We start from the raw sequence: 11,462 nt of genomic DNA on the forward strand, positions 1-11,462 counted from the left end.
TAAGTTTGACTCAGTGCCCTAACCCCTGAGCCACTCCCATTTCCAGGACAAAGGGTGTGTGTGTGTGAGCATAAATGTGTGAGGGAACACATGTACACGGGTGTGTGCGTTGGAAGTCACCATGGGGGTGGAAACCTGGCTCCAGTCCCAACCAGACCCTGCTCAACCATTCCATAGCCACACAGAAGCAAGAACATGAGTCTGGAATCCCAGAGCAAGGGGTACAGACAGCTTTGGCTCCAGCACTTGAGCTCAGCAACCCTGGGTGTGTCTGAACAGCAGTTACTTCATCAGTACAATGGGCCTAATCACCTCAACTCTGAGAATTTATGAAGATCAAATGGGATCAAGTATTTTCAAGGGCTCTTCAACTGAAGAATGCTATTCATGGGGACTGATGTTGAAGAGGGTGGAGCAAGGGTGCCATGACCCACTCCTCCTGGAAACAGCCTTCTCAGCTATGGTAACTGAGAGCCAGGGCTTCTGGACAGAGGGTGCTGACATGGGTGGGGGTCATGGGAAATAATTTTATGAGCTCTTCCAGTTGGAGACTTACTGCTGCTCTATAGCCCAGCCCCAACCAGAATCTACCCCCAAACCTGATTTCCGCCTGGAACCTAGACCCAGCTCCAATCTCAACCAGAAGGTAAACTCAAATCCAGCCCTCACTCTGATTCTGCCCAAACACTGAGGCTTTGATTCTCCATGACAGGGAATAGCCAGACTGAGCCTAACATATACAGGGAGTCAGCACGCTCTCTTTCTTTTCCAGAAAGGTGGCAAGAATGGTGGTGGCAGTGGAGGTGGCAGCAGCAGCTCAGCAGTCAGAGAGGGCCTCCCATTCTTTATTCGGTCCCAATAAGTTAGAGGGCAAGGACGAGGGCAGGGTCTCTTAGATGAGGATACTGCTAACTGACGGCAGCAGCTCAGTGAGGTGCTCCAGGGTGCCTACTGTTTGGCACAGGGGGTTGCCCTGCAGGTCGAGGAGAACCAGCTTGGGGCAGGAGGCAACAGGCTGAAGTGCTGCAGGCTGCTGGAGACCTTAGGCGGGAGAGTCAAGGAAAGGCTGGCGCGTTCCCGCAGCTCTTGTCCACTCCTGTGTACCCATCCCTTCTTCCTTTAAGAGTGGGGACTGCTGCCTGGCAGCCTGGTTGACAGGCATCTTGCACACTTCCCTAGTGGGAGCAAGGATCTGGGCAGGGACTAAACACACCTGCTGACAGGGGCCAGGCAGGAAGCACAGGGGAAGGCTGGGTGTGGCACTACGAGTGGTGGCGACTATGGTCAAGAAGAAGGCTAGTGCTGGCTAGAGGCACCATGGCTCAGCAGTGACCAAACACTGCCGAGTAGAAATGCAGGCCAAAGGCTGCTTTAACTTCCCATCTTTAAGAGGAATCAGATTTTGGAATTTTTTAAATATGAAACTTCCTGACTTTTAAAATACTACCTGGTACCCAATAACATCTGCGGGCTGCCCATTTGTGAACTCCGGCTTGAGGAAGTCACTCGCCCTCTGCAGAACTCCACCAGTACAAACCAAGGACAGCCACACACAGCCCCAGGCTATCTTGTCTCCTTAGCTGAGACTGCCAGATCTCCTTCCCCAAACCCCTTCAGGAAGGCACCCGCCCTGCTTGCTGTCTGTCCTTTCCCAGTGCGGCACCTCACCCTACCCACTGTCTAAAGGCAGCCAGAAGGAAGGATACGGTTGTTGCATAGTAAGAGCTCCTGTAGCCGTGGCAGGTTAGTGACACCGTCCAGGGACTCTATGGCATTATTGCTGGCCTGCAGCACCTGAGGAGCAAGGAAGGTAGGGAAGACAAGGCAGGAAAACAGGTGTCAGCCTGAGACTGGTACAAGCAACTGGGGTGTCCAGGCTGATCAGCTTACAGGGCACGGAAGGGTTCCTGGGGTCAGGCTAGGTGATGGAAGGGGAAAGGCAGGGCCATCTGCAGGGGCTGGGAAGACCTGGGAGGGCCTGGGCATCTCTTTGTAGGGTGGGCAGGCTTCTGAGGTAGAGAAAGGGGAAAAGGACCACCCAGGACAGTGACAGGAGTGAATGCTCTACCTCAAGGCAGCGCAGGGCAGCCAGAGCAGGGGGCAGGGCTCGGAGCCGATTGTGCGACAGGTCAAGGTGAGTGACCAAGAGCAGCTGCTCCAGATGGCAGAGCACCGTCAGATCCTGAAGGGAAGAAATGAGATACCTGTACCCAGTGGGGAGGGGCTGCAGCCGTCATTAATTAGGCACTTGCTCTCTGTGGCCCACACAGGCCCTAGGAGACCCCAACTCAGGAGAGGATGGGCCAGGTGGGATGCTAACCTTATGACCCACCACAGTACATGCTACAAGCCAATGATATGGGACATATGTGAGTGCTTTGGGTGAGGCGGCCAGTAGAGTGGATAGTGTGGGAGCAGGTGCTGGGGACAGAGGAGAGTGGCGAGGAGCACAGACACTGGCAGGAGTGTGTCTGGCGAGTGCGGTGTCGGCTTGGTGGGAGCAGAGGCGGGCTGCAGTGGTGGGATAAAGCTGATGTGTTGGGAAGATTGGTTGAGAAGAGACTACAAATAGAGAAAAAACAGAGTCTGGAAAGTTTGTCAGGATTCTCCTGGAACTATTCAGGCTTTAGGTGTTTGCCTTCTCCAGTGAGCAGAAGAAGAAATGTCCAGAAAGGCACCTGAAACTGAAGGCAAAGCCAGGGGCATGGTGAGGCTGGACAGACAGGGTGTCAGCTGAATGAACAGAAAGCTGGCCAGGCCATGAGGAAGAAGCATGGGCCAGCAGGATGAGGGTCCAGGGAAGGCACACAGTCCATACCTTGTGACTCAGGCACAGCACGCGCACCTCCGCATATTCCATCTTGAGCACGCTGTTCTCCAGCAAGAACTTGCTGCGCAGGTCATCCAGGTATGCTGCCCGCGTTGGGTCCACAGCCTGGCGGGGATGGGGCCAGCCAGGGATTTGTGTCAGCTGCCTTCCTCGTGCCCACTGGGCCTCCCCCTTCTCTGTTCCCCCAGGCTCGGCTTGCCTTGAGGGTCTGGAAGTACTGCAGTGTCTCCTTCTCATACAGGAGGGGGTCCAGCGCCCGCATCAGGAGGATGATGGTGAGCAGGCACCCTGAGAAGATGGGAAAAGGATGGTCTCTCCTGGACCCTCCTCTGCTGCCATACTCTTGAGACCCTTCCTGCTCCCTGTCCCCCCATCACACACAGAAAGGGGCCTCCTGAGTGGAGCCAGATCTCAGGGAGTAGGGCCTCACATTTATTCTCAGGCTCCAGCTCCTGAAGCTCCTTACAGGATTTAAGCTCGGACTGTAGCACTGTGGACTTCTCCACTGATAATTCATACCTGAAGGTAGAGTGGGAGGGATGATGCTCATAGCCCTGGGGTACTGGACACCCCCCTATCCAGGCTCGGGTCATCTGCCCAAACCCCTGTCTCCCATCACAGTTGCCTGAAGCCCAGAAGCATACTCCTGTAGGTATGCTTCCCTGATATCACCTGAAGAGCTGCTCATCCGTGGCTGAGTCCCGGCACCAGCCTTCTTGGTGACCTGAAAGAAAGAGTAGGTAGTAGGAAGAGACACCCATGAGAGGAAGAGGGGGTAGAGAGCTGTTGCAGGTTGTATCACCTTTGAAGAGCACACACTCCTTCTGGCAATCAGCTGCTGTCCAAATGACACGAAATGTATGCTGGGGCAACTGGTCGTTGAGGGAGGCAGTGGGCAGGTCACAGAGCTGGGAGCACTGGGTCAAGGAAATGCCCAACCATACCACTTTTCTGACTGTCCCACCCCAGCCTTGCCCTAGCCCCTACTATGCCCCCACCAATCCTGGGATACCCAGACATAGCTGGGCCGGTTCCTGCCATCTGGAGTCCTCCACTCAACAGCCAGGGGTGACTCATTAACCATGAGCAGCAAGGTCTCTGTCCTAGGGTCCACCTAGCACAGGGACAAAGAAAGAGAGACCTCATTAGCCCCAACAGCACGAAGCCCACAATCCGCAATATTCTCCGGCAAAAGTTGTAGGACTCACCAGGAGGGGCCGAGAGAAGGAGACAGTCAGACAGGCCTCATCCCGGCTCACGTGCAGGCAGTGCAGAGCATCCTGGGGGTCAGCTGGGGTGGAGACACAGCCTCGGGTCTCCTTAAATCCTCTTTCATTCCTTCCAAGCCCTAAACACCCAGCCTCCTCCCCGATTGCTCACCTCGTCCCAGGAGCCAGCGGTGATAGAACCAGGCACTCTGATCATTGGGGTCTGTGAAGAAGGCGTTCTGCACCAGCTCTAGCTCTGCAGGGGTCAATGAGGCACAGGGCTGTGATTAGGAGCCTGGTGGGATCCTGGCTGCCCCAACATCCCACACTCTCCTTGGAGTACCTCTAGTTCTCAGTTTCACTATGTGTTGGCTTTATACAGTGGCTGCATATATCAGTTTTATTTTCCCACTGGACACTTGCGCTCCCTTCAGTCAGGGCTAAATCTTATGCACCCCCAGAATCAGGTGTGAAGTAGCTGCTCAATAAACCCAAACGTAGCCTCAGGAATAGGGCTAGGCTGGAAGGGCAGTGTGGCAGTCTTCTCCAGCATCCCTGGCCCTGCTTACCTTTGAGCAGCACATCCTCAGGGAGGCGCCCCTGTGGTCCAGAGTCAGGCTGGGGATGCAGCTGGGGCAAGAGGCAGGAGCGATAATGCCAGGAAGAGTAGTTGGAGAAGTTTCGAACAATGAGGCTGTCAGTGAAGGCAAGTTCCTCTGCAGGGGGCACAGCTGCCTGTGCAGCCACAAAACGCCGGTAGTCCCAGCAATGAACTGGGGGGAGGGGTGACAGCACATCTCAGAAGCAGTGCAAGGGTAACTCTCTGGCTGGTACCCCTGGAGTTCCCTCAAAGGCCCCAAGAAAGACCTTTATGCATCCCATGGAATTTGGCTTCATCCTCACTTTGCAATCAGCTCAGTGGGCCCATCCCAGTCATCCCTCCCTACTGTGGGCCTTATTGAGGCCCCAGTACCAGGATGTGGTGCAGGTGAGGGATTTGGGGACAGAATGTGCAGGCACGTACAGTTCCGTTCATCAACCTCGAGGAAGCGGGCACACAACTCCAGCTCCCGGGCCCAGTTGGGCTCTGGCAGGCGGCCCAGCAGCCAGCAGCGGTGGTGCCAGGTACCATAGGACTTTGGGTTTACCCTCAGGCAGCTCTCCAGGAAGCTCAGTTCCGCCTTCACCAGAGTGGCCCACTCCTCGGCAGACCTGCACCCGTCAAGGAATGGGGGTCAGGGCCCTCCAACACCCAACTTTAGCTCACCCCTGATTTTCTTTTTTTTTAATTTTTTTTTAATTTATTCATTTTTAGAGAGGAGAGAGAGAGAGAGAGAGAGAGAGAGAAGGGGGGAGGAGCTGGAAGCATCAACTCCCATATGTGCCTTGTCCAGGCAAGCCCAGGGTTTCAAACCGGCGACCTCAGCATTTCCAGGTCGACACTTTATCCACTGCGCCACCAAAGGTCAGGCCTCACCCCTGATTTTCTATACTCAATTCTCCACTGCCCTCTGCCTATATCTCTGGCTACCCCATTCCTCTACTACGCTTGGACCTAGGCAGGGCAGGGGTAGGGCTAGGGTCATCTCCCTGGGGTCCTGAACCCCTACACACTTCTGGGCTTCCAGCTGCTGGAGAACCTCTCGTCGACAGTTCCAGAGGGTGGCAAAGTCAGGATTGGCTCCCAGAATTTGGCTTGTCAATTCGAGCACTGATTCATCTAGCTCACCAGCCTGGCGCTGAGAAGACAGGTAGCAGGGTCAGAGATCATATCATTTTTCACTTCAGGGCTAAATAACAAACAGAACTATCCAACATTCTATAAATCCCAGGTCATACACTAGGTAATATGTAAAGCATTTCATGGGTTTAGATATATTCTCTTATTTAGTTTTCACAACAGCTTTATACAGTAAGTGTAATTATCAGCCCTGTTTTACAAACTTGAGCCCCAAAGAGATTCAGTAACTTGCTCAAGGTTATACAGTAGTAAGTGATAAAATCCAGATATGGATCCAGGGAGTCTGACTTCAAAGCCTAGCTCTTGGCCTCTGTGCTATACACTGAGGGGGCTACCTCTGAGCGCCCCACCTTCTGGAAGACAGTCTGGGTGGCTGACTGGTATAGCTGCAGCTTCTGTTCACGCTCTAGCCTTTTGGCCTCCGCCTGCTCTTCCGAAGTCTTCACCTTCAGGCGCCCGTGCTACAGGGATGCGCGGGTTGGAAGGGAGCAGGCTGCCTTGCAGGGGCAGACCCACCGAACACCCACTGAGGAGCCCCAGGTTTACACCGGGAAAGAGACGCAAGGTCACTAGGGGCAAGGGCTTGGGCGTACTGAGGTGAGGGGCTGGGCTCAGGGTTCTCACCATGGTGTCCCCTCGCGTTCAAGACAGGGAGGGGTCCAGGGTCAGCCTGTGAAACCTGGGGAAAGAAGTGTCCATCATGGTAGCCCCGCCCCCGTTAGCCCCACCCCCCAGTTTTACCCCGGAAGCCTCAGCGAGCCTGGTAGGAGGACACCCCTACCCAGCTGGGGTGTAAAGGAGTTCTGGATCCCCACTGCATGCCCAGGAGGAGGTGCCCACCGCCCTGGGACTTACATCCGTGCGGCCCTGCCCGCAGTCCGATCCTCCACAGCCGGACCCGAGCCTGGGCATTTAGGCAATGGGGACCACTCCGGGTCTGGAGGATAGAGCTGCCCACCAGCCCGCCCTACAGCTACCAGGCACTCCCGCTCCCCGCGAGCGGACCCACCTGCACTGGGAGGCGGCGTGGGAAACGCGGAGCCGCAGCTCCCGCCACCGAGCCCAGGCGCTGGCTAGAGCGGCACCCCGCCCCGACTTTCCGAGGCGCAGCGCCCTCTGTAGGCCTGAGGAGGGGCTGGAGCGGAGTAGGTGGGCTCAGAAAGCGCGTGCGCGGGGGTCAGGAAATGCAAGTTTCTGTTAGCCCTCCGGTGAGTACGAGTGCGCATGCGCGGCCAAAGCGCGTGAAAGCTGTGGATGTTGTTCCTGTCAGCAATTTCAACAGCAATTCAGTTGAAGTTTCTCCAACAGCCGAATACCACGCCCTCAGCACTCCACTGACCTCACTCTGGCTGCACTGGCCACCTCTTTTGCCAAATCTAATGAACGGAGTTTCCTGTCCTTATCTTCTATGACCCCTGCAGCCATTTGACTCTACCGTCTTCCTTCAGCTTGACACCCTGTCCTGGCTTCTCTTGCCCCTCTCTTATGGTCCCCTAAAAGTTAGTGATTTTCAGGGCCATTTCCTCACCCCCTTTCACTTCCTATGTGGGTCAAATAAGTTTGCAAATATGATGTATATGTTTGCTCACTTATAGTTTGCATTGGGTGTGGGGGACAGGCTGTAAGCAGGCAAGGTCCTTATAGCCTAAGGCTTAGTTTTAAGACTAAACCAGCCTTTCCCACCCTTTTAATACTAAAATCTAAACACTAAACTTTTCCCCACACCCTTGACTGTTGCATGATGTGGGGTGGTGCACTCTTATGAGGAATCCCATTTATGCCTTAGGTAAGTGGCTTTGTATTAGAGACTTCCTTGTTTGTATACTAGCTTAAAGGCTTTAATTTCTACACTATAAAATAAGGGGAACGGGGGCTCACTCTCTTGGTTCCTGCAATTATCATTGCAGAGGAGAAGCAGCCAAGATGGCAGAGTGCTGAAGGAGAAGCCAGTTTGTGCAGAGAGAAGGAGATGGGGAACAGAGGTAAGGCTGGTGAGGTAGAAACCTTTGATTCTAGGAATACTTGGATAAGTCAGTGGTTTTGGGAGCCCTAAATGGAAAGGGAAGTGTTTTCCCACTGTGTGTTTCTCGCCCTCCAGGTGCAAGCTAGGATTAAAGCTAATGGCTCATCAGTTCTTGGCTCCATTGTTTCATTACTGTCTGTCTGAAGCAAACTTGAACCTGTGTTGGCCAGGCGGCTGTGATGGTGGCCGTGGTTACTGGCTTTACATCATACTCTTGCCAGGAGAACGTTCACAAACCCAAGCCTTCAACTTCTAGGAGTTAAAGCTCCCCAGAGTTCTGTCCTGAGCCCACAGATCTTCTGATCCACACTTTCTCTGGATGATTTCATCCATATTCATGGTTTTAATTGGTACCCATAAACTGATGATCCTCAGACTTGTATGACCAGCCCAGATGTCTTGCAAGCTTTAATAATTAATGAAAATATATAATGTGTGAGCCTATTAGATGTTATACTGCATGGGTATCCCAGAGACACCTCAAATTCCAAAAGTCAAAAGGTATCATTATCTCCCTCTATCCAATCTAAACTTTGGCTTTTATGTTTTCCTATTGTAAATAGCACTGTTCCCTCCCTCACTTTTCTTTAATATCCCTTAATTAAATACCATCTCTCTTACAACTGCACTAAGAATTTAAGCTCATTTCGCCTGACCAGGTGGTAGCGCAGTGGATAGAGCATTGGACTGGCACATGGAGGACCCAGGTTTGAGACCCCGAGGTTGCCAGCTTGAGCGCAAGCTCATTGGCTTTGAGCAAAGCTCACCAGCTTGAGCCCAAGGTTGCTGGCTCGAGCAAGGGGTTACTCGGGTTTGCTGTAGCCCCGCCCCTGTCAAGGCACATGAGAAATCAATGAACAACTAAGGAACCACAACGAAGAATTGATGTTTCTCATCTCTCTCCCTTCCCGTATGTCTGTCCCTGTCTCTGTCTCTTTCTGTCTCTGCCACAAAAAAAAAAAAAGAAAGAAAGAAAGAAAGAATTTAAGCTCATTTCTTCCAGGATTTTGGAAAGTCTTTTCAGTGCTCCTCCATGTTCACCCTGACCCCTCTATTATCTGTGCTGCTGAATCAGTCTTTCTAAAATGCAGATTAGATCTTGTCACATCTCTGTGTAAAAGCCTTCAGTGACTCCTGACAGATTTTCAGGACAGACTTTGAATCTCTCAGCACATTAGGCCTTTTGTCACTTGGGCCCTGTCCACCCCTCTGGTTTCATTTCCTGCCTGTCCTTGTTAAAAACTCTTCATCATAGCTGATGGCACTACTTGAAGTTTTCCAAACGTATTCACCTGTTCCTTCTTTTCTCAACTCTCCTTTCTTTACCAAGTGTTTCCTGTTCATCTTATACCTTCATCTGTGTTAAAGATAGTGCTTTTTTGTTTTTGTTTTTTTTGTATTTTTTTCTGAAGTTGGAAACGGGGAGGCAGTCAGACAGACTCCCGCATGCGCCCAACTGGGATCCACCTGGCATGCCCACCAGGGGGCGATGCTCTGCCCATCTGGGGCATTGCTCTGTTGCAACCAGGGCCATTCTAGCACCTGAGGCAGAGTCCATGGAGCCATCCTCAGAGCCCAGGCTAACTTTGCTCCAATGGAGCCTTGGCTGCGGGAGGGGAAGAGAGAGACAGAGAAGAAGGAGAGGGGGAGGGATGGAGAAGCAGATGGGCGCTTCTCCTGTGTGCCCTGGCCGGGAATTGAACCCGGGACTCCTGCACGCCAGGCCGATGCTCTACCACTGAGCCAACTGGCCAGGGCCAAAGATAGTGCTTATATTCCCTGTGCCTACTGTAAGTCTTGGTTTGAATGCCAGCATTTCCTATCAGATTCAGAATTCCTGGAGAACAAGAACAACACTTTTTGTCTTGCCTCCCTGATACCTAGCCCTGGTTCTTAGGCGTTATTGGGTATTTATTTGAATGAATGAACAAAACACCACATAGGATGAGGGCTGGCATGACTAGGCCTAATAGTGAGTACTATTGGTCTTTAAGAATGGGAGAGTTGATGTGGCCTGGACCAGTTCAGGAAGGTTTCCTGGTGGAGGCTTCATGGGGTTCAAGGTGAAAGTGTCTATGTGTGTGATGTATTTTTGAGAAGTGTATGTCCATGTGGCATGTGTATATGTGTATGCTATAACTCACATCTGAGTAAGAAAGTATGGTTTTAAATTCTTTTATTTATTTATTTATTTGTATTTTTCCGAAATGAGAAGGGGGGGCGGGGAGGCAGGCAGACAGACTCCCGCATGCGCCCGACCGGGATCCACCCGGCATACCCACTAGGGGGCGGTGCTCTGTCCCCCTGGGCCTTGCTTCACTGCAATGGGAGCCATTCTAGTGCCAGTACTAGAGGCAGAGGCCATGAAGCCATCCTCAGTGCCTGGGCCATCTTTGCTCCAGTGGAGCCTTGGTTGTGGGAGGGGAAGAGAGAGATAGAGAAATAGGAGAGGGGGAAGGGTGGAGAAGCAGATGGGCGCTTCTCCTGTGTGCCCTGGTCGGGAATCCAACCAGAGACTTCCACACACCCAGGCAACGTTTTACCGCCAACCCAACCAGCCAGGGCTGGTTTTAAATTCTTTATGATCTTTTCACACCTTTAATTTTTTTTTTTTCATTTTTCCGAAGCTGGAAACGGGAGGCAGTCAGACAGACTCCCGCATGCGCCGACCGGGATTCACCAGGCATGCCCACCAGGGGGCGATGCTGTGCCCCTCTGGGGCGTTGCTCTGTTGCATCCAGAGTCATTCTAGCGCCTGAGGCAGAGGCCACAGAGCCATCCCCAGCGCCCGGGCCATCTTTGCTCCAATGGAGCCTTGGCTGCGGGAGGGGAAGAGAGAGACAGAGAGGAAGGAGAGGGGGAGGGGTGGAGAAGCAGATGGGCGCTTCTCCTGTGTGCCCTGGCCGGGAATCGAACCCGGGACTCCTGCACGCCAGGCCGATGCTCTACTGCTGAGCCAACCGACGAGGGCACACCTTTTAAATAATACCCACTGGCTAGGGTTGAAGTGAAGATTAAATAAAATAATGTATGTAAAGTGTTTAGAACAGTGCCTACACTGAGTATGGGTTCAGTAAATAGTAATAGTGATAATTTTCCAATTCTTGGGATAAATATGCAAGAAAATTGAGGCTCAGAAAGATTAACTTGCTAAGTGTCACCAATGTAGTTAGTGGCCAAATGGGACCTGTGTCTGGTTGGGTCCAGCCCTCTCACCTCACCAACTGCTTTATTTATTTATTTATTTATTTATTTACACAGAGACAGTGAGTCAGAGAGAGGGATAGACAGGAACAGACAGACAGGAATAGAGAGAGATGAGAAGCATCAATCATTAGTTTTTCATTGCGCGTTGCAACACCTTAGTTGTTCATTGATTGCCCTCCCATATGTGCCTTGACCGTGGGCCTTCAGCGGACCGAGTAACCCTTTGCTGGAACCAGTGACCTTGGGTTCAAGCTGGTGGGCTTTTGCTCAAACCAGATGAGCCTGCGCTCAAGCTGGCGACCTCGGGGTCTCGAACCTGGGTCCTCTGCATCCCAGTCCAACGCTCTATCCCCTGTGCCACCGCCTGGTCAGGCACCAACTGCTTTTTTGGGAGTCACCACCTGCTTTTGTTTCCTGCTCTATATACACTCACATGTACAACCAAATACCTGG

At 52.5% G+C, this 11,462-nt stretch overlaps 1 protein-coding gene and 1 long non-coding RNA gene across 4 annotated transcripts; one reads left to right on the forward strand and one right to left on the reverse strand.

The window, feature by feature from the left end:
• Positions 1 to 817: 817 nt before the first annotated feature.
• RABGGTA (Rab geranylgeranyltransferase subunit alpha) lies at positions 818 to 6,921 on the reverse strand. Of its 3 annotated transcripts, XM_066277602.1 has the most exons (17): positions 6,789 to 6,921; positions 6,404 to 6,458; positions 6,130 to 6,240; positions 5,653 to 5,777; positions 5,063 to 5,250; positions 4,608 to 4,811; positions 4,211 to 4,294; positions 4,039 to 4,121; positions 3,843 to 3,944; positions 3,633 to 3,738; positions 3,503 to 3,554; positions 3,261 to 3,349; positions 3,030 to 3,118; positions 2,819 to 2,935; positions 2,069 to 2,182; positions 1,707 to 1,794; positions 818 to 1,041 (listed from the first exon to the last, which is right to left on the reverse strand). In XM_066277602.1, the coding sequence occupies exons 2-17, from the start codon at positions 6,404 to 6,406 to the stop codon at positions 893 to 895; spliced, it is 1,704 nt and encodes a 567-aa protein (XP_066133699.1). In that variant the 5' UTR covers positions 6,407 to 6,458; positions 6,789 to 6,921; the 3' UTR covers positions 818 to 892. The 3 variants fall into 3 exon arrangements, with proteins under 3 accessions (XP_066133699.1, XP_066133700.1, XP_066133701.1); XM_066277603.1 differs by lacking the exon at positions 6,130 to 6,240; XM_066277604.1 differs by lacking the exons at positions 6,130 to 6,240; positions 6,789 to 6,921 and adding an exon at positions 6,635 to 6,782.
• On the forward strand, positions 6,880 to 8,266 carry LOC136336155 (uncharacterized). The gene is made up of 3 exons (XR_010731386.1): positions 6,880 to 6,987; positions 7,687 to 7,761; positions 7,878 to 8,266. It is a non-coding gene; the product is annotated as an uncharacterized lncRNA (long non-coding RNA).
• Positions 8,267 to 11,462: the final 3,196 nt, after the last annotated feature.

Source organism: Saccopteryx bilineata, chromosome 4 (genome assembly GCF_036850765.1).
Source record: "Saccopteryx bilineata isolate mSacBil1 chromosome 4, mSacBil1_pri_phased_curated, whole genome shotgun sequence".
In the NCBI taxonomy this organism is placed as follows: Eukaryota; Metazoa; Chordata; class Mammalia; order Chiroptera; family Emballonuridae; genus Saccopteryx; species Saccopteryx bilineata.